This window comes from Denticeps clupeoides, chromosome 9, assembly GCF_900700375.1.
Source record: "Denticeps clupeoides chromosome 9, fDenClu1.1, whole genome shotgun sequence".
Lineage (NCBI taxonomy): Eukaryota > Metazoa > Chordata > Actinopteri > Clupeiformes > Denticipitidae > Denticeps > Denticeps clupeoides.
Window position 1 is genome coordinate 6358276 of NC_041715.1, and position 21109 is coordinate 6379384.

General features: G+C 42.6%; 1 protein-coding gene across 4 annotated transcripts in view; it reads left to right on the forward strand.

Moving 5' to 3' along the window:
• thsd7ba (thrombospondin, type I, domain containing 7Ba) overlaps positions 1 to 21109 on the forward strand; it is a 148353-nt gene that overhangs the window by 53445 nt on the left and 73799 nt on the right. For all 4 annotated transcript variants that reach the window (XM_028991648.1, XM_028991647.1, XM_028991650.1 and 1 more), the window contains exon 4: positions 19987 to 20830. In XM_028991648.1, the coding sequence (XP_028847481.1) occupies positions 19987 to 20830 (844 nt within the window). The remainder of the gene's footprint in view (positions 1 to 19986; positions 20831 to 21109) is intronic.

The window sequence follows — 21109 nt, forward strand, 5'->3', positions numbered from 1 at the left end:
TGCTGAACATTAGACCAATGATAAGAAGTACATTGTAATTACTATTATTATATTATTACCCATATTGCTCAAGAGGCGTTTAGAATGCCCTTTGAACTCTATATAATAGAATATGAAAGCATATCTTAATTTCTTAAAACTACAGCCATTGATATTTTTGTAGTATAAAGAGTTATATATTAAATTTCTTATATTTAGAAAATTTGCATAAAGCTGTTAAATATATAGTTAAAGAACTTTATTGGTTTCAGTAGCTTTAATGGAAGCTTATGGGTTTTTAGTTGACGCTTCCTGACTTTTAATCTTGTTTTCCGGCCACTGAAATTGATTAACATGTGAGAGAAGCTTATTCACGGAAACACATCATGTAGATCTTCTGAAGTTCTCCAGGGTGTTTTTAATGTTGTGTTGTGCCCCTCCAGTCAGTTTTCTGCTGCCAAGTGTCACAGTGCTGCAACATTAAAACCACCGGCTCATACACTGACTGCTTCTGACTACCTCTGAAAGAGTCCTGTCATATCTGGTCCCAAGACCAATTAGTAGCAGATTTTCCTTTTAATTGTTCTCAGGGTCCAGATCTGGGGAAATCGAAGGCAACATTTTAACGCCGATCTGATTGATATGAATTGCTTATTTCTTTCCCATATTGTTGCCTTCTGTCCAATTTAGTGGAGCGGGTTTGGGGTTCGTCCATATTGGATTGCTAAATCTGCCTAAGACCCTCTTGAGGTTTTAATGATATAGTCTCCATGCAACATCCAAATTAAACGTGGGAACTTGGTTTTGAGAGCACCGGCAATGATTCCTGCGAATGAGAAATCAATAAGGCTTTCATTAAGGACTGTGGGTTCATCTAGGCCCTTTGTTACAGTATCTCTCCAGCTCAAAGCCTCTTCTGTCGAGAAGAAAAGACCTCAGAGGGATCTGCTATTGACATTCTACTGTTTATCTGTTAATAAGTGATTGGCAGTCAATATTTAGTAAAATGATGTAGTTTTTCTGCCGAGAATATGTTTTCAGTAATTGCACAGTGCGTGTCCACAAAAAAATTTGCCACAATCGTACCCCTCAGCATAATCTGCGGCAAGCAGCTTACGTGTTCCTGAAGTGAACATTTTCTTGAAGATATCATAGCCCTTGTATGATGCTTGGGCCTGTGGGACCCATTTCGATGTTTACCACAAAAAACTCTTGGATATGAACACCACACAAGGGTTAAGATGGCATAATTCCTGGTTTATACGTAATAGATGTTGAAGTGGGTGTTTCTTATTATAGCATATGCATAACTTTCCATATTTTATTTATGTCCTGGCTACATAGTTCAAATCATTTGTTTTTCTTCAGCAGGAGTTCATCCAAACCTGAGAAGGTGCAGCTATACGCTAAAGCTGCTTGGTGCTCACAGCAAGAAGCAAGGATTAACTTCTATATGTTCATGGCTGTTACATATATGTGATGAAAAGAAGTCACAGCATCACAGATTCATTGCAAAGGTTTGTGTGAGTGAGAATGCTCCAGTCTGGTAATGGTCAGGTTATCAAAGCGACCTTGGGAAAAACTCTGAAGGTCAGGCTTCAAAGCTCTCCCGGCATTGATCATGTGATCGAGATTTCTCCACGCACACTGTGCCACGCTGTCTCTTGCTGTCATGAAAGCTGATGCCTGGTCCCACTGGACCCACCAGAGAGGCTTTTTCTAGCAGCCAGCTCGTAGTCCCGGGGGAGTGTCTTCTGCTGAGAGTTACAGTAGATTTCACAGAAGCTCCTGTCGTCTTATTCTCCGGGAAGAAAAAAAAACTAGTTGTGAAAAGGTTTCATGTCAGGCATATGCTGGCGCCTTGAGCGGTAATGAAAGATGATTTTCTACAGGAAATTATGCAAAAAGGGGCCAGAGGCCAAATGCTAATTATTTTAGAAAGAAATTGGACTTTGTATTTTTAGAGAAAAGGAGGATTCTATTCTCAGTCCAAGTTAGCAATCAATATCAGGATATCTCAGCATACACACCACATATACATAAATCCTGACTTTGCATTCTGATTGGCTAAGACAACATGCCTTTAAATATTACTCGACTGGATTCACCTTTTTTAACCAATCACAGGTAAAAAAAAAACATGCATCTGCACCTTGCCTAATTGAATGGTGTTGCTTAGCAACAGAGCAAATGGATTTTTATCACTGAGGCAAAATCTTAAGTTTCTCACTGGGCATCTGACTTCTGTGTTATGTTTTGTCACCCATTCATAAATAATAAAGACAGAACGTTGCTGTGTTTTTATATATGCATTCTGAAAATTCCTGTAAGACAATCACAATGAAGGTTAGAACTGGCAGATGTATAAATGAGGCATAATCCACTGGGAGTTATGATAATCCAAGATTCACGTTTGTTTGGCTCTCATGAAAATGCTCATCCTGGATTATCCCTAATTTATACTGTTAGTTCTAACCGTGAAATTTGATCATTGTGAGAGGAGTTCTAAGAGTGTTGCCATTAGTGCTGTTTTTGTCAATGAAATTTATGACAAAATATCTCCGTCAATGAACCTTTTTGACATGATGAGGATGACACGAGACATCAATGCTGGTTATTTGATGATAACTAATCAAATAGATCATGTAATTTTGTTGAAAAATAAAAACAAGACTAAATATGGTTTATGTAAAATGGGAAATCCCAGGTCTATGGAAATTTGTGCTTTGGTTTCCCATCTTACATTTACAGTATACAAACTAGAGTAAAATGTCTTTTAATCATGCTATTATATCGCAGTTCCAGTTTAACTTATACTACTTATTTCATCTTAAAATGTTTGAAGTTTTTTAAGTCATTATTAGTCATTAAGCAATAAACATAAACCAGTTGTTGCATAATTGCATTAATAAAATTGAGGTATCGCAATGCTGTAAGATATCTGTACCAGTGCTTTAGTTGAAAAAGAGAAAATGATCCCTGGTGATCACAGTATAGTGTCCTCTTTGGTTTATTTCTGCTTAATTGTTGCAAAAGCCATTTGCAAACGTTTCTGCAAATTAAGCTGTGATGTAATTGCAATGAAGCACTATTGCCATACAATAGCCCATTTTCACTGAAACGCAGAGATTGAATTGCATCCTCTCGTGTCTCTTTTTGTGTCTGTGCACATGTGCCTCTTGGCCCTTGGTTCTGGCAGACCGCTGAGACTATTGCACTTTGGCACTCAGACTTAAAAACCCAGAGTGAGGGCTGTTCATTTATGAAAGTCACAGTCAGTGTACCAGATAGCGCAGTCAGGGCACTGACTTGGCGAGCCCACTGTCTGCCATCTTGGTCGCACGCCAGGCCTCAGCATATCCAAGGAGTGTCAGACGGCAGCACAAAGCCCTATTGAGAACGGGCGATGAGTCCAGGTTCCGGGTTCAGTGACCGGAGGGTAGGGCTCAGTGCATGCACCCCCGGCCGTTTAACCCAACAAGACTGACCCGGGTTCGATTTGTTTCGAACAACTGCTTGCACAGGAGCAAGAGTGTCAGTGACACATGAGAGGTTCTTAAGGAAAGAAAGAAAGAAAGGGAGCATGAGAAAGTAAGAATTGGCCAAAAGTACATCATTTTCCAGTAGGGAGCATACCTCGGTGCTACAAATACCCCAGTGCTAATGTTGTCCTCCTGTCATCGGGAATGAGTCTCCCAGCTGGTACAGACGTATATACAGTCAAATTGGCTCCCCTGTGATTAGATTTCGGTGCGAGTGCTGCGTTCAGCACACCTTGGCTCCTTCCACTTCTTCGTTGGCGGGTGATTAACATGATATTACATGGCCCCGGGGCCACTGTGGGCCCCCTCACTGCAGGAGCGGATGGCGTCTTGCTGCTGTCACATCCCGCTCAGTTCTGGGGCTGCGATAATGGGACGTGCTGTCTTCGCGCATTGAATGCAGCCGCCCAAGTTTTCGCTCTCAATTTGACCCGGGGGTCTCTTGCGCCGTGGCTGAGGAGTCTGGGTAAACAATGCACTTACCAGCCCCAATGAAATGTGATTTAAAGCTTTCCTTGCTTTTATTTATATATATATATATATATATATATATATTCTTTTTCCATTCGCTAATGCTTCCAAATGTACTGTCGAAGGCAAAACTGGCACCCCCGCTATCGATTCTCTTATTTTCGGCCATCTTTTCTTGTTCATTTTCTCATTACTGTCTCCCGAGTGGAGACCAAAAGAAGCGTATTGGTGTGAAGAGGAGGAGCGGGGTATTGAGCTTGATGGTCACGGCAAGTCAATTGTACTGATTCACTGGTGTAATGCTATAAATATTAAAGTGCCGCTGCCTTATTGCCAGTGATGTCCAATAGATCAGGGTGTCGAGGCAGATGTGGCGACGGAGAGCCTCGGAGAGCCAAACAAGAGCGAGGACCTTCCTGTTTCGCAAATGTCGTGATGTTGGATTGTTTTATTATACTTGCGGAGAACAATTTTAATTCCTCGAAGGACTGTTTACTTTTTTGTAAAAATATTTTGTGCTTTTTGTCAGCATCTTTAAAAAAAAAAAAAAAAAAAAAACTCAATCTTATAAAGAGCCCTTCTGTATACTGAGGCGTAAGTGGTTGCCCGAACCGGTGAAAAATCCATATTTTGTTTTACAAACAGGAAGTTTCATTAGAGAGCGTGTATCCAGCCCATCTGGGAATGCAGATCTCAGATGGTAGGCAGAGGAAGTCTAAATGAGGAGCTCCTGAGGTTGCATCTCAATGAGTTGAGGGAGGGCATAGGCATGCACTAATAAACAGACACCTTGAGGAAGCATCTGCGAAGCGTGTTTACCTTTAAGGGGGCTATGTGGGCTGCTCTCGATCAAAGAGACGACGGTGGGCTTCATAAATATTAGGTACATGTGCATGTTAACTTAATAATGGGGCAGGGCACAAACATTACAGTATCATTGAACAATTCATGTGTTTGTTTTATTATGCTGCATGTGCTGCTTTAGCTTTATCATTTTAGATGTAATTGCATCTAAACCTGAAACCCAAGGTGTGGTTCCTTTTACATCCAAAAACATATATATGCATTTTTTTTAAATCCTCCATCGATTCTCAGAACACAACAGCACCTACTGTTCCCTGGAGAAACTCGACATGGTAGGGGTTTTACTGGGACTGTGGAAATATGCCGAATTTTACACAGAATTTTTCAGCTCTTCTCCAATGATAGCACAAAGGTGTAAATATTTGTTACTTTCAGAGACTCTCTTGCACTTCATTTATCATTGGAAAGGTGAATCCCATCTTTTACTTATATTTTAGTTGTGATCTACATGCAGTGTTTTTGCCTTGTAGGGGTCCAAGATGGTTGTTTGAAAGCTTTTTTGCATTAGAGCAGCTTTACATAAAACCCAAGCAAGTTTGAAGTTTGCTGTACAAAGTCAAATTTATTTGGTTGCAGGTTTAAAAGGTTTAGTGTCGACTTGTGCACAGTAAGAAGCACTGCAGAAGAAATCTTACCTCTGCTAATGATGTTCTGGACGGCATGGATGCATGCGAACGATGGTTGAAGAGTCCACAGCCACAATGTTAAGGCTCATTTATGCCCAGCATTAAAGATGGATACGGATATGCATATGCATATGGAGGAAGCCTTTTGTCCACACTCAGCATTCATTTTGTCCTTATTTGTGGAAAGAGCAGTGTCACTGGAAACCCAGGGGTTAGTACAGTCAATATTTTTGAAGAAAGTTATGTAAGATGGTACATTTTTAAATTTGAGGTTCAAACCCCACTTACTTCCATTGCGTCCCTGAGCCAGGGAGACTGTAACAACTGGACAAGGGCATATGATAAATGCCATAAATGTAAATGTTAAATAACAGGTATGAACATTCAATACTTTGAATCAAAAAGTGAACACACCATAACTTCAGATTCTGTGCCATTAAAACAAATATAGAAAACTGTAGTAGGCCAAGCCATCTATTCTTTGCCTTCCAAAACCAGGTCTGTTCTCATGCACGGCACAAAATTGCAGAGGTGATTCTTTTTCCACGCACAAGAGCTTGGTAGTTCACAGGCAGATTGAATTCATGCCCTGGCCTGTTTTTTGATCAGAAAACAGACATCCCATGGCGAGAGGCACCTCAGCGCTGCATGTTCCTAGGAGGACAATCCTTTCATATGCCCTCATTAGCACCCAATTATCCCTGATGTACATGAGAATGCTGCATCTGCATGACTTCCTTGCTGTCTGGAGCCCACGTCCTTTCTGGTGACATAAAGAGACAGCTGAGGCACCTCTGTGTGTGAGCTCCGCTGCATCGTTTTCTCTTTTTGAACATGGGTATAAAGATCCCCTACTGGGCAAAAGACCTCCGGGAAAGTGGTGTCATATTCTGTGAAGAACTACCTCCTGTGTGTGCCCTGCGCCACCAGAAATAGCTAACCCCTTCAAACCCACGACACTTCAGAAATCAGGAGGTGCTTCCTCATTGAGGAACTCTTCCAACAGTAATTGATTAATACAAATTATAGAGGTGTGGTGAAGTGCACACATGTAAACACACATACACACATATATATATGTGTGTGTGTGATGCACATGCATCCTGTTCCATTGCAGCCTTATCGTGGAACATCTATCAAGAAAATGGATGCACTGATGAACTGATGTGTGGCCGTGTCGCAAATGAGCTCTTTTGTCTTTTGCAAGTTGGAAATTGTTAGCCTGTGTCAAAAAAAAAAAAAGTTGTTTAGTTGAGGAGGTGTCAGTCCTCAGCCCCGCTGCTTCTCTCCATGCCATTCCACCGCTGCGACACAGCTCTCCCTAATGACACTCTGGGGAATCATTTCCTTATGTTTGTGTCACTTCGCAGCCTGATCCCATTCATCCCTCCAAAATGGATATGAAATAAACATGTCTATCAGAGCGCAAGGAGATGATTATCTCTCGTGGCTATCACAGGGTTTTAGGCTAGATCAAGGGGAGAAAAATGCCTCCTCTTTTTTATCACCCTGATGACCTGAAAGTGGCATCATAATTGGTTCTATTACGAGTGACAGGTATGAATTATTTTGTCACTTGCCTCATTAAATGCCAGCCAATTTCTTTCTTTCGTACACTTTCAACGGGCAAGACTGACCATTCCCTTCATTTGTGAGCATCTATGTAGACAAACAGACTTGTTTTTTTAATACTGTGGCTTTCCTGCTGTCCTCTTAATTGCTAATATTTTTGGACATTTCTGTCATCTCTTTCCAAACCTAAAAAGCTTCATTAAGAGAACCGATACATTCTCCTTCCCAAAATGCCCCCCCTAAATTTAACAGTGGTTCCACACACCTGGGTTTCATATCTCCAGACACACCCAGTCCTGACTACTGCCACACCTGTTCAAGAAAAAAAAAACACTTAAAAAAGACCTGCCTGACAAAGTGCTCTACACCAGAGAGCCAGAAATTCAGGAACAAATGAGAAAGAAAGTAATTGAGATCTATCAGTCTGGAAAGGTTTTTAAAACCATTTCTAAAGCTTTGGAGCTCCAGTGAACCACAGTGAGAGCCATTATCCACAAATGGCGAAAACATGGGACAGTGGTGAACCTGCCCATGAGTGGCCAGCACGCCAAAATTCTCCCGAGAGCTCACAAAAGACCCCACAACAACATTCGAAGAACTTCAGGCCTCAATTGCCTCAGTTTTAATCAGTGATCGGGACTCCACCGTAAGAAAGAGACTGGGCAAAAATGGCATCCAAGACGAAAACCACTGCTGAGCAATAAGAACACTTAAGGTGCTCTCAGATTTGCCAGAAACATCTTGATGATCCCCAAGACTCTGTGGACTGATAAGACAAAAGCTTAACTTTATGGAAAGTGCGTATCCCATTAGATCTGGCGTAAAAGTGACACTACATTTTATGAAAAGGAACATACCAACAGTAAAATTGTGCGATCGTTGTGTTGTTTACTTGCGTCGACTCTGACCAAGTATCAGAAATCAGAAGTTAGTCTACAGCTAGGCAGGTTCCTGCCAGCAGAAGGTAGCAACATATCACATATCATGCACGGGTTTGTGTGGCACGTTCAGCAGCTGTGGCCAGTCTGCAAGCTTAAGACATTTTCCTCTTGTTTGCACTGCCTGCTGAACGGGCAGCTCATTAGCAGTGGGGTCTTGTTTATGGCAGTATGAGACCCTCTCCCCCGCCCCGCGCCCTTCGCCGCATATTGTCATGCGCTGGATCCCACATTAAACGTCATGAATACGCCATGAAACCGTTTCATATTTAGATGAACACATCGTTCGCCGCGCTTTTGATTGCTCACAGGACTTGTGCGGCACAGTTGGCGCCGTGCGAGCGCCATCTGTGCCAAATTACAGAGGAGCTTGTCTCAGCTTTTGTCATGCATCAGGAGCCGACAACACAGAGGGCCGGCAGCTGCCTTTCACGCAGCCGAATGTCTAAAACGGGCGCTGTCCCGTGCGCCTTGGTGTCCTCGGTGAGGCCACGTGTGGCCCAGGCTCTGTACAGCAGTCTCAGGTTGCCATGGTAAATGATGATACCTCGTCATTTATTAATTCAACGGGTTCTTTAGTGAGGCACCCACACTAAAAATATGCCACCAGGATATCGGGGAGCTTTCCCGTGTGACACGACCCCATGTCACAGCTGTTTTTTTTTTTTTTTTTTAAAAGAGCAGCAAGAAACACCTTTAATAATGTACCCATGTTCATGGGCAAGAAAAAAATCACAAATGTTGGATAAAGCACAAATGTTGTATAAATCATTCAACAAAAACTTATTCGACCAACTGCTGTCCGGAAAATTGCTTTCAATTGCTCCTTTTGTATTTTAAGATAAAGAAATTCAATTTGTCTAACACACAATTAAGTGTTTAACTTAATAATGAGTCACAGAATGATCTGTCGCACCTGTTTACTGTATTAAATTTGTTTTCTATTGTGGAGAATTAATGAAACCTTAAATATTGCGGAAGCATCAATGACTTGGGCTTTTAATTGCAAATTAAATAGTCAAGCTGATAGATTACAGTAAATGCAAAGTCACCTGAGATTGTGTTGTGCACGCCTTCCATTGTAAAGATGGTGTCCTGAACTGCGGCTCCCATTTAAATCAAGGTTTGTGCCACTCATGACACGTTCCTGCGACAGCAGTTGAGATGACAGCATGTGATCAAAAAGCTGTCGGGTGAATGGAGGTCAAAATAAAGGGAAGTCCCACAACTGGGATTTTGCATGTGTGTCCGTAAGAAGCAAAGCCTTTGTACACACACTGCAAAGACGTTTTAGTCATTTATATTGTTTGCTGAAAATATCCTGTTGGATGCTGTGCAGGTTAAATTTTACAAAATTGGATTTCCACCATGTCCAGAAGTACCAAGTCTGCTGTCTTGGATGGATTTGCAATGAAAATGCAATTAGCTGACGTTAATCCATTAATCCTGATATTTGACACGATTGCTTTGAAAAATATTTGAAAAATTGCTAAGCAATAATATTGATCACAATCCCACCTACCGGTCATCACATTGCCATGATTCAAGGAATGGGAGGACCCAGGCACAGGTGCTAAACAAAAAATATCTTTATTTCACACTGGACAGACATATAGGGCTCTACTTTGGGAAAGTGGAAGTGGAAACGGGAAAAAGGAAAGGCTCAACCTGCTGGTGTGGACCGCTCGGGGTCTGCCCTGCGGTCGCGCCAACCCACCGACTAGAACACACTGAAATCCAATCATTTCAATACAAGTTCAACTATTTTCACGTGTGTTTCAGATTTGTGGTCAGATCAGGGTCAACATTCATTTAAATAACGGTTACAAGGCACTGCTTGGTGAACAAAATCTGAACAAAGACATTTGTATTTCCTTGTTTTTTACACAGCAATTTAGGGTAAAGTAGAGAGATTTAATGCCAACTGGGTTGAAGTGTGTTCTGCACAGCTGTGTAAGATCCATTAAATAAAGTGCAGTTTCAACCAAAAAAAAAAGAAGAAAAACACCCGCTGTGTTTCCCTTAAAACACTACTTTGCAAGTGTGCGTTCGTGCACAGTGCTAATTTATACGAGGCCTTGTTTGATGGCTGCTGTTATCTAGCTGTGCTTTAATAAAGGACAGGGACTTTGTGATCTTCAGCAGAGATAGTGATGTTCCGAGTTTGAGTGGCCCACCACAGATGGTGTTGCCAGACTGTATCCTGCCTGCGTTGTCATAGTGACTTCTTTTTGCACAATAATTTATGGAATGGAACGATTTCACTTCCAGGTAAACAGCAAAAATGAAGTGAGAGACGTCCACCTCTGGTTATTTGTCTGTGAATAAAAGTGCACATATGGGAGCGTTCCAAAGCTGCTTCATAGGTTGCTATAGAAAACGTTCCACGTGGAACATTTGCGGTTCTTTGTGGCCTAAGGCTTGATGCACATCAAAAACAGCAGTTTAGGACTAACTTACCTTGAAATATTGTCTTTGGTACCATTTTGAAAACCTCTAACAGAACAATAATAACAATATCCCCCATATGAGGATGTAACAGTTTACACCACCATGTTTAATGTATCCAGCAGATCTAACAAATGTGAAAAGGTTCCAAAAATTATATACAAGAAAAAAAAAATGGACCCGTATTTACCACATTGGTGTAAACGTGGATTACACTTGGTAACTGTAGGGGGAGCCCATGAGCAAAAATGCATGCCTTCTTCCTTGAACACACATTAGTGACTTGTCTTATTTTACTGTGAGATTTTATTGCATATTGCCCCATCCCTTGCACATTTGCCTACTTGGGGATTAGTTTTTAAAGGATTTTTTTTTTTGTGCCGGTAACCGAATGTTCTGGTATGTTGTGTAGCACCTGTACTCTCTAGAACTCTGACCTCTGTTAGAGCGGCGAGCTAATAAGCACAGATTCTCAAGTGTCCTCGTCCGTGCCTTGCAAACAAGGTCCTTCGTTTCGTGATTAAAGTGTCCAGCGCGGAGGCTTGAACAGAAGGACCCTGAGTTTGCGCTTTAAGACGGAGGTATGAAGGAAACATTTGTCTCTTTCCCTGGATCTTCCCCACTGTCCCACCCCTACCGTCATGCTGTGCTTCACCATTAGCTCCCCTTCTCCGGGGCCAGATATGAGATGTTTCTGCTCAAGCCCTCGGGAGGGAGGAAGCCAACATTTCTGATGGTCAGAAAGGAAGTGTAGGTGGTCCCTGATCCAATTAGTGGTCACCTCCTAGAGCTTTTAAGTGAGACGACTTGGACGGTGAAAGGATCTGCAATCTAAACCTGAGGGGTGTTTGAGAGCGGGGTAGAGTGGGCCGTCAGGTGACGGATGGTGTCCTTTGTATTTTCCAGTCGTAATTTGCTCGGAAATGAGAGGTTCTCTCTGTTTGTTTTTTGCATTGAGGCCAGAAGTTGATTTCATTATCGCCCCTGGAGACTGATCGTTTTTTTTTTTTTCCGGCAGCAGCCGCCACAGCATGTGCAGAAGTGCTTATGCTTTCAATTAAAATTCTCCTCCTTTTTTGGTCGGGGGAGGGTGCTCTTTTTTGACATAATTTTGGCAAAAGTTTCATACAGTGTCCCAGATGGCGCATCTTTATTACTGCCCAGAGGGTTTTTTTTTTTGTTCATTAATAATAAATATTTCATAAAATTACACAATCACTTAATATTTTTGTCCAGTCTTATTTTTACAAATAAATTATTATTTTAATTATTATATAAACTTCTCAAAGTCCTTGACCTTTTAGTTTGAGTTACAGTTTGTTGGTCTTATAATGCCTCTCACCAGTCATATACATAATTAACAAGGCAGTTTGTCAGTGTCAAACTGCTTCACTGCCATACTGCCTCAAAAATGTATAATTCTAACCAGTGTTTTACTGTCATAAGCCATTGCAACACATCTGTCCAGTGGGCAGAATATGCAAATCCATGGGTAGCGTGCCAGCTAATTTTATCCATATTTACGTGTGGGATGGAGCCCAACACAGGTCAATCTACAACACATAATGTAGGTTACTTACCAGGAGTTTGAGCTCATTTGAGTTTCATTATAAGACCATTTTGCAGAAGATCACTGTATGTATTCGACGACAACATTTTTAAACCAGTTCAGAAGAATTAAGAGGCACACAAGCTATATTCACAATAGATAGCAGAAATGCAGAAAGCATGTAGTATACAGCTCTGTAGAAACGTTATATAAGTCTAAAACTAGTCTGAAGAAGGCTAATGCTTCTTTAATCATTGTGCCTGTTTTTTAAGCTGTATTAAGATCACTGTAAAACAGGTTTCTAATAATCAATGAAGCTTTTAAAGTCACAGACTTGCACTGACTTCCATTCCATTTGTGCTCCAGACTAATTGTTGCTGGACCATTCATTAAAAGCCATTTCCAGCTATCATGGTCCTTTACAACATGAGATGGGGCTGTTTTTTTATCAATCTGGTGTTATTTAAATAGAGAAATCACCTATGGGACTGTTTTTTATAACTTTTGGTGATCAACTGCCGATCAGTTACGAATTGGGGCAGGAATAACATAATGCTTACATCACAATAATGCTGAGTCAGCTATGCTCAGTGCATATTTTTATCTACTGGCTTCTCCCAGTGTGGGACAGTTGGGTAGTTTAAATGCCATTTTAGATTTGTGTTCTTTTTTTTTGAAACATTACACTTTCAGATTTTTTACATTGGTTATAAGAATGCATTTGATGTGCAATGCTACAATGCTGCCAAGGAGCAATTTTGGATTTTTGTGGATATTTGTGGATTATAGGCAGTGTAAATTGTGGTGGCTTTGTTAAAAAATGCTTATCAGCACTGGGCAAAGTAAAGATCACATTTGTCTTCAGTTCTGGTGTTCAGATCACACATTCGAGTGCGTGTTAATATAGTGATGTAACCCGGACAGGTTGCATGCGTGCCTGAAAGAGGCTGACAGGCCTGTATCACATTTTTCTAAGCGACAAGGGAATCATTCATATTCCTTAATCAAACTTTCATCTATTCTGGGCCAGGGCAGAAATAAAATAAACAAATGTGTCCATATGCTAAGCTTTTTATTTTTTACTTTAATTACCCATCCTTCCGTCTGCCTGCTGGCTTGTACATGGTTTCTGCACTCCAACATTTTGAACTGGAAAATGATCGACATGAGATAATTGACCCCGGAGAGCGGCGGGACCGCATCGACAGCGAACACGTTTTGTGACTTTTTCTTTCTCTTTTTCTATGTGAAAACGTGTGACTGTATATGGAGAAACAAGCCTGACATTTATGAAGTTTTACAAGTCTGACATTTGCAAAGTTTCAGTCTGCTGGTGAACTGCAGCAGAAAGGACGGGATTTACATCCGACTCATACAGACCCATTTGTGCACAAGATTGACGTCCACACTGAGGTTTGTGGGTATTAGATGGAGAGCAGGCTGTAATATACTATTCAGTTCAGTATCCGACTTAAACAGCGACGTTAACTATTTTCATGCAAATGCATCTGATCTTTAGAAAAGGGCTTGAGCAGCTTGCGGAATAGATTTTATTTGCAGGAACAGCCGTCATAAACAAATGATGTCGGCGAAGTGAATCAGACTTTCCCTGCTGCTCTGGAATGATTTAACGCAAATCAACACATGTTGCCCATGGGCCTTATCAAGGCAGGTTATGTTGAAATTGTTCACGAATTGCATTTACATATTAATCTATAAAATATATCCACTTTTGGTGACATACTGCCTTTACCTATCTCTTCCTGTACAGCGGACGTCACTCTAATCTTAGTGGAAAAAGACGCTGGGTACTGAGCTCGAGCATCGTTTTTACATATACAATGCTTTGTGCTGTTGGTGAGAAGACTGCATTTAGATCAAAATGCAGCTGGACTGGATTGGGAAGTGGAATTTCCCTGAGCATGCACTGGTGAAATTCTCAGAGCTGAGACAGGACAAAGACCAAGGTCAGTTTAGCCAGGGATTTGTTTGGAGTCTGGGAAGAAATTATCTTATGCATATGAACATACCCATTCATCAGATCCATTAGTCCAGATGTGGACAGAGCTTGGAGTCTACAGAGTATACAAAGAATAAAGATTTGAACTCATTGTGTTTATTTTCGGGAATACAAGTGTGAAAAAGTGGAGCACTGGCATTGAAAGTGGTCTGCTGAAGCCCACAGAGACACATGCTTGAGCTCGCTCTTCAGAATGGTTCAAAACTCTGAAAATGTGTGCACATTTGGCTGGGTTCCTGTCTGCAGCTGAGATCACATTTGTGATGTCCACTGACATTCACGGTGTAAGAAAATGTATTACACTGGGGGGATCAGTACAGAAAGGAAAGATATGTGTGGTGTGTTGACATGAGGGGGTCCAAATCGTCCCGAATGATGAAGTGCTGTGTGTGAGAGCTGTCAATCATGCCTACAGACTGCTTCCTTTTTAAATTTTGGTTACAAAAAAAGGCTAAAATTCATCTTCTGGGTGTCAGAAATCATAATACGGCAACAAATTGGGCTTATTGGTAGTTAATTCCTTTCTCCACAAGATAAAGATTGTTTATTTCAGTAAATCCTGAAGACATTCCTTCCCATGCAGTAGAACTTGTATGACAAGAAAGAAACTGCAGCCCATAGCATTTGTGATTTTGGGCTTTATAAGATATGAATGTTGTTCTGTCAGTGGTCAACAGCTCTGCTTACACTCTCCAAAACTTCACTTCACTTTCAAAACTATGGATCACCATTGTTCAAGCCGTAAGAAGTCCATCATTATTTCAGATATTTCCTCTCCAAGCTATGGGCTGAAATGTAAAGGCCAAATCAGACTTTCAAAAAAAAAAAAAAAAAAAGTCAAGGACAGGTCTGGAAAAGAAGACCAGCAGCATGAATACTTGAATTTGAGGAAGCTGACAATGCTCTCAAGAGCATACAGATGAGTGGCAGGTCTCCTTCACACCCACCTGGAACACCTAGAGTCCCCCTGGCCATTAAATCACATTGCTCTCCATTGATCTCAGCATAGCTTTCAACACCATTCAACACCGCCCGCTGATCACTGGAAGGCCTCAGGCAGAGCGAGTGGGCACCACAGTACGATCCCCCGTCATCGCCCTGGTGCACCATGGCGCCTTGTTCCCTTCCTGTTCCTCCTCTACGCCGATGACTGTCACCGGTGACACCCCCACTGGTGTTTACTTGACGCTGGAGAATTTACACCTCTCAAACCTCTGGTCTACTGGTTCTCCATCTCCTTAGCAGTGTTTTCACAACTCCCTGCCCGGGTGCAGCTTAGTGTTGCCAAAAGTGGAGCATTTTCCTCTTCACACCACCAACTGAGCCAAGCACCACCCACAGCCCCAACCGCATAAACCGAGGACGTCTGAAACATGAGGGAGTTTCGGGTAACTCACAATAATCTGTTTATAACATCTATCAGCAATGCTGCAAACACACAATCTTCACAATCAACCACACACACACACACACACCTCTGGTGAGAGTGAAGTGATTATCATTGTGAAGCACTGCAGCACTGCACACGGTGACGCAACGAAATGTGTCCTCTGCATTTAACCCATCAACTTGGTGAGCAGTGGGCAGCCATGAAAGGCACCGGGGAACAGTGTGTGGGGACGGTACCTTGATAAAGGGGACCTTGATTTTGACCTGGATTTGAACCAGCAGCCTTTAGATCATGGGTTCACTTACTTACTTCCTTCCTTTTTTTCACAGGCTTTGCTTAAGTTGAGTGCATAAAGAACATGCAATTCTTCAACAACTAGCACATTACTCTGTGCGTTTTTATTGTAAATTTGCCCATAAAAATGAAAATATTTGTATGTTACATGTGTGACAGATATTTTGATAGCTGCATGGCTTTGTTTTTTTTTTCAATTAATATTATAATGTATGTAAAATAATAATGAGTAACTATGACAACTATGACAAAGAATTGCTCACCGTGTTTAAGGCATGTTATTTAAGACATTTAGACTGAGTATTAACTGTAAAAAGAAAACTTTGGTGCACGTAGGCTTACAGTGTCATTGAGTTCATTAAGAGAAGAACTTCCTTCCTAGAACTGCAAATCTTTTACCTGCAACCTTTAACAAACATGTTTCTTATGATGTTTTCACCACATACTGGATTATGGTTTATTGCAATCATCAAGCATAAGTCATACATATCTCAGAATACATTATCACGCACCAGTTGTTTATAGGAATGAGGCACTTAATTGCATTTAGCAATTAAAAGGAAACGCAATGTGTCTTGAAAAGAGTTTCCTAACAATGCGCCGCCTGTGCATGTGTATCAGTTCATTAGTAGCATCGCGGCAGATGAAATATTGATATGAGTTTCACAAACACTGCTGTGGACGCGCTGGAAGTCAGTGATCCTCATGCATATCTAATCAGCGGCACAGCTGCTGCGCTCGGTTACTGGAATACGCTACTGTACATGTTCAAGTGGAACATGCCACGTCTTCGGCTATAACATATCTTGCTAAATTAACTAGGTGCAGCAAGACACGCCACGTCTCGCTGTGTAACGCGTCCAGTATTTTCACCACTTTCCCAGTAAATAGACTCGCTGCTGCTGCTGGGCACAGAACGGATACAAATTTAGAAGCCACTTCTTCTTATTACATCGTGTAAACATTTAGTTATACTAACATTCCTTTTGCTAAGGACAAGCACATCATGTGTCAGCATGCATTTTTTGGTTCTCTACATTAGAACAGTATGGGCCATATTTTCACAGGTTGTGGATTTCACAGATCACATACTATGCTTTACAGGTCTTGAGACCAATTTAGATTATCAGGACTTTCATTTAAGAGTTTCAATCAGCAAACTTACTCCTTATGTAGCACCTTGCAAACGAAGCCTACTTGCCCATAGTTACACAGAAATTGGTGTATACTGACGTGCATTATAAAATGGCATAAAATTACAGTCCATGTAATATTAACTTGGGACTGGGAAACCAAAACATTCTGCATGCGAGCATTCGCTTCCCAGAGGACTTTCTAGTGAATTTATGAATTTCCTCTCATGGCATAAATACATATTAATAGTGTTTAGAAATTAGTGTTGTAAAATCACTAATTGGAGTATGTGTGTTTATTTGAAATGAAACCCTTGACCCTTTATATATTAGACAAACAGGCAGCTACTTTTTTATTTTTAAATTCAGTAACCACATTTGTACAAATAGAATAATTATATGGAGCCCTTGGAGTGGACTTACTGGTCCTAGGAAAGTTTAGGTGTTCATTTTGTTGGGGAATTGTTTGTGTGCTAATAGAACAGTGCTTTCAGCGCTCCAGTGCCCTGTAAAGGGCCTGCAGCAGCTGAGAGTTGCTTCTGTCTGTAATTAGGGCCTTTATAGAAGGATCCGCTCACACAGCCTACTGGGGTCCCTGGCGATGCTGATGTAGTTACAGAGATGGAGAGGAATGGGCCTGCGCCCGCTGGCCCAGGCCTGGATGGTGGCTGGTGACAGGCAGGGTGCTTATTTAGAGCCGGGGATGTGGGTCTAGCGAATAGGAAGGGTTTGGTGTGTTCGCCGCTCCTCTGTCAGTGTAATCACTCCGAATCACACGGCCATAAATCACATGCACGGCGCAGCTGAGCTTTAGCCCCTGACGGAGCGCTGAGGCTGGGGGGCTGGGGGCTTCAGGCTGAAAGGTCGGCCCCGGCCAGCCGCTGCCCGGTGTGGAATGACGCCCTGTCTTGCCACAGATGGAGTGAAGAGAGGTCTAAATGAGTACTTAGCTGGAGAGCACTGGATGGGTGGGGTGAAGGGGCTTTCACTGGCCGACACAGGAAGTGGATAAGAAGGATCTCTATTGATTTCAGACAGCAATTCTACTCTTGGCTTTAAGTCATTCATGCTGAAATTGGGTCTCTCCGGTGAAGAGGATTGGCACCTTTAGTTGAAAACAGTCCAGTGGTGGCCTGTGCAAAAATAAATACCTAAATACATAAAACAGAACCCTTATGACGTCTTTCATAAGGAGTCAAAAATGGAGAAGCCAAAAAACGGCACTAACGGTCTCTGCATAATTTTGTTAAAGTTAATGTTAAAATGAATAAAGAAACACTCAATACAGGCAGAACATGCAGAAATGACCCAGGGTACAACAGGTGAGAATGTGTCTGTTAAGGCCTGACTCTGGGAGGTGCTCCGGCTCCATGTTCCTGTCCAGAGTTTCACATTGTCTTTGTTGTCTCCCTGATATCCTGATTGTGTGCGACTGTTTGTGTGTGTATTTAAGTGTGTCACATCCTCTTCCAGTCATTGGTCTTCTTGTCCTGTACCTGTGTTTTGTCACTGTGCCTTTTTTGTCATTAAGCCCCCTTTTTTTCATTAGTTGTGTGACTGTCTGGCCCTGGCTGGCCACCATAACAAATTCAGCTAATCAGGGAATAACAAGACAACCCAGATCAACCCAACCCTGGTTCAACCCAGTTCAAACAATGTAAGCGTGATTTGAGCTAACTGCAGCTATGTCACCTCTTCCATTTGTGCAGCCAAACCATTGATAAACCAATTTGAAAAACCATTCAGTTTCACACACATCTATTATTTCAAACCTGAATTTGCCACTTTGTTTACCGTCACCTATGAGCATAAGTCCAGAGGCGCAAGGTTTAATGTTCGGGGGTGCAAGAAAAGCTGGATAACAAGCCGCTGTCACAGATGCAAGTCCTCCGTGACCTGATGAGGTGATTTTTCTTGGTATCACAACAGCACAAATGAAGGAAAGGGGGGGGAAATATCCCACTCTTTGTTTTTCTTCTCCTTCTTGAGAATTCTCCACTTATTAACTCCAATTTTACACATCTCTCCAAACTCCACGTCACGGCATCATTAAATACATATTAATCTTCCAGACAATCAAGCACTGATGTAAATGAACACGTCCAGAGCACAGCCACTTGAGAGAATTATTAACTGAATGGAATGCGTGTGGGTTTTTTTTTTTTGGAGGGATTAATGGTGAGTGACATTATGATGTATAGCGTTGCCTTGTTGAAACTGAGGTTAACGGGCGAAGTCTCAGTGGGAGAACATGTAATGACATTCTCTGTGCCTTATTACCCCTTTGACATGCTGTTGTTGTTTATTGTGTCTTTTTTCGTTGTTGTTTGTTGTTGTTGTTTTTTTAACACAGTGCCGTCTAAGCAGAGCTTTTTATTAGCCGAGGCGAGCACGCCGTAGTGGCACCACACTGCTCGGATGCCACAGCCTGTGCGGCGAAAGAGAAGTTAATGATAAGCTTCATTGAACTATGAAACAACTCGCCAGTTTAGAGACTTCTTTAGATAAAAAAGACTACTTTTAAGTTGATGTGAACATTCGTAACGATTTCGCTCAAGGATTGTGACCAGGCTTTATTTACAAAGGTTGCCGGGGGGCACAGGGCTAGCTGAAAAGTGAAAAGACACAAAAAAGGTAGTTACTTCATTCATGTTACAGAAAGTTTGCTCTCCATCAGAGTGAATACTATTGAATAAATTGAATAGATTTGAATTTAATTTGGGTACAGCAATAAATTAATGTATGCAGGTTAAATTATAATCAGCAGGTCGTGATGCAATAACTATGCCATAAATGCATGCACTTTGTTAGAATTCAGTAAATGCATGCCATTACTGCAATTACGGCATGTTGTAATACAGTAACTACAGGTCAGTGACCTGTAAACCTCCTAATAATTCACTGACTGATGTCAATGCAGTAACTGTTTGTGATTGATTCTCTACATGTAATTCAAACAGTAACAATTTGTGATGATTGAGTAACTACGTGTCATTGTAGTAACTGGAAGGCATTCGTTAAATTATTGTATGACGTTTTTAATAAATATGGACATGTTGTTAATGCATTAACTAACTACATGGACCCTGGGGGTGTAGTGGGCTGGAAATTGGGTGGCAGTAGTATTCGAAGCCTCTTTTTTTCTCGCTCTCTGTTGCAGGCCACTGGGGAAAGTGCATGGGCGAAGACTGCGGCTCGGGCGGAATTCAGACAAGGACGGTGTGGTGCGTCCACAGCGAGGGCTGGACCACCCACCACTCCAACTGCCGCCACTCTGACAAGCCGGAGAGCCAGCGGCACTGCTTCAAAGTGTGCGAGTGGCACCAGGACCTGTTTGAGTGGGACGTGTCGGAGTGGGGGACATGCATGCTGGCGCCGTTTCCCCACAACGAGCTGAGGCCGCGGTCAACGGAATGCGTCACAGCACAGCACGGCATCCAGCGGCGCCACGTCCGCTGCGCTCGCACCTCCAACCGCACCTCAGTGACGGAGCACATCTGCGAGTTTTTTTCCCCGAAGCCTGCTCTGGAGCAGGCCTGCCTGATCCCCTGTCCCCACGACTGCGTGGTGTCCGACTTCACCGCCTGGTCCGTCTGCAGTAAGACGTGTGGCACGGGCCTGCAGCACCGGACTCGAGTGGTCCTGGCCACGCCCGTGTACGGTGGGGCCAACTGCCCCAACCTCACCCAAACCAGGACCTGTTCTAACCAAGTGCTTTGCCCCGTGGGGGAGCACGAGTACGAATACAGCCTTAAGGTGGGACCCTGGAGCGAGTGCCGGCTGCCCCAGCACAAGGACGTCTGGCTCAGTGGCAGGACCACGCTGGACTTCGGCGCCTCCGACTCCGAGAAGCAGAAGAACACCGTCAAGCGCCATGTCCAGACCCCCCAGCACCACCACCACTTCCATCACCACCACGCACCCAAGGCGTGGGAGCTGGAGGTCGGCTACCAGACACGGCAGGTCCGCTGCACACGGAGCGATGGCAAGAATGCCATGCTAAGGTCAGTGCACTCTCCCGGCAACGTCTGCACAATTTCACATTATCTGCCTGCAGCGAGCCGGCACTTGAGAAATAAACACGGTGTGAAAATAAGCCCTTTTGAAGGTGTAAATCCCCGATATCCTTCAGTGGCGGCGAGGTGTTGCTGTTGAAAGGCTGCGGAAGTGCCGGGGGAGCTTCGGAGCCGCCTGTGAAGCGGCCGTAGCTAAATCAGTCCTGTTAATCGCCTCGCAACGAATGTACAGTACAAGGCGCAGGAGAGGGATGCCTCGCAGCCGAA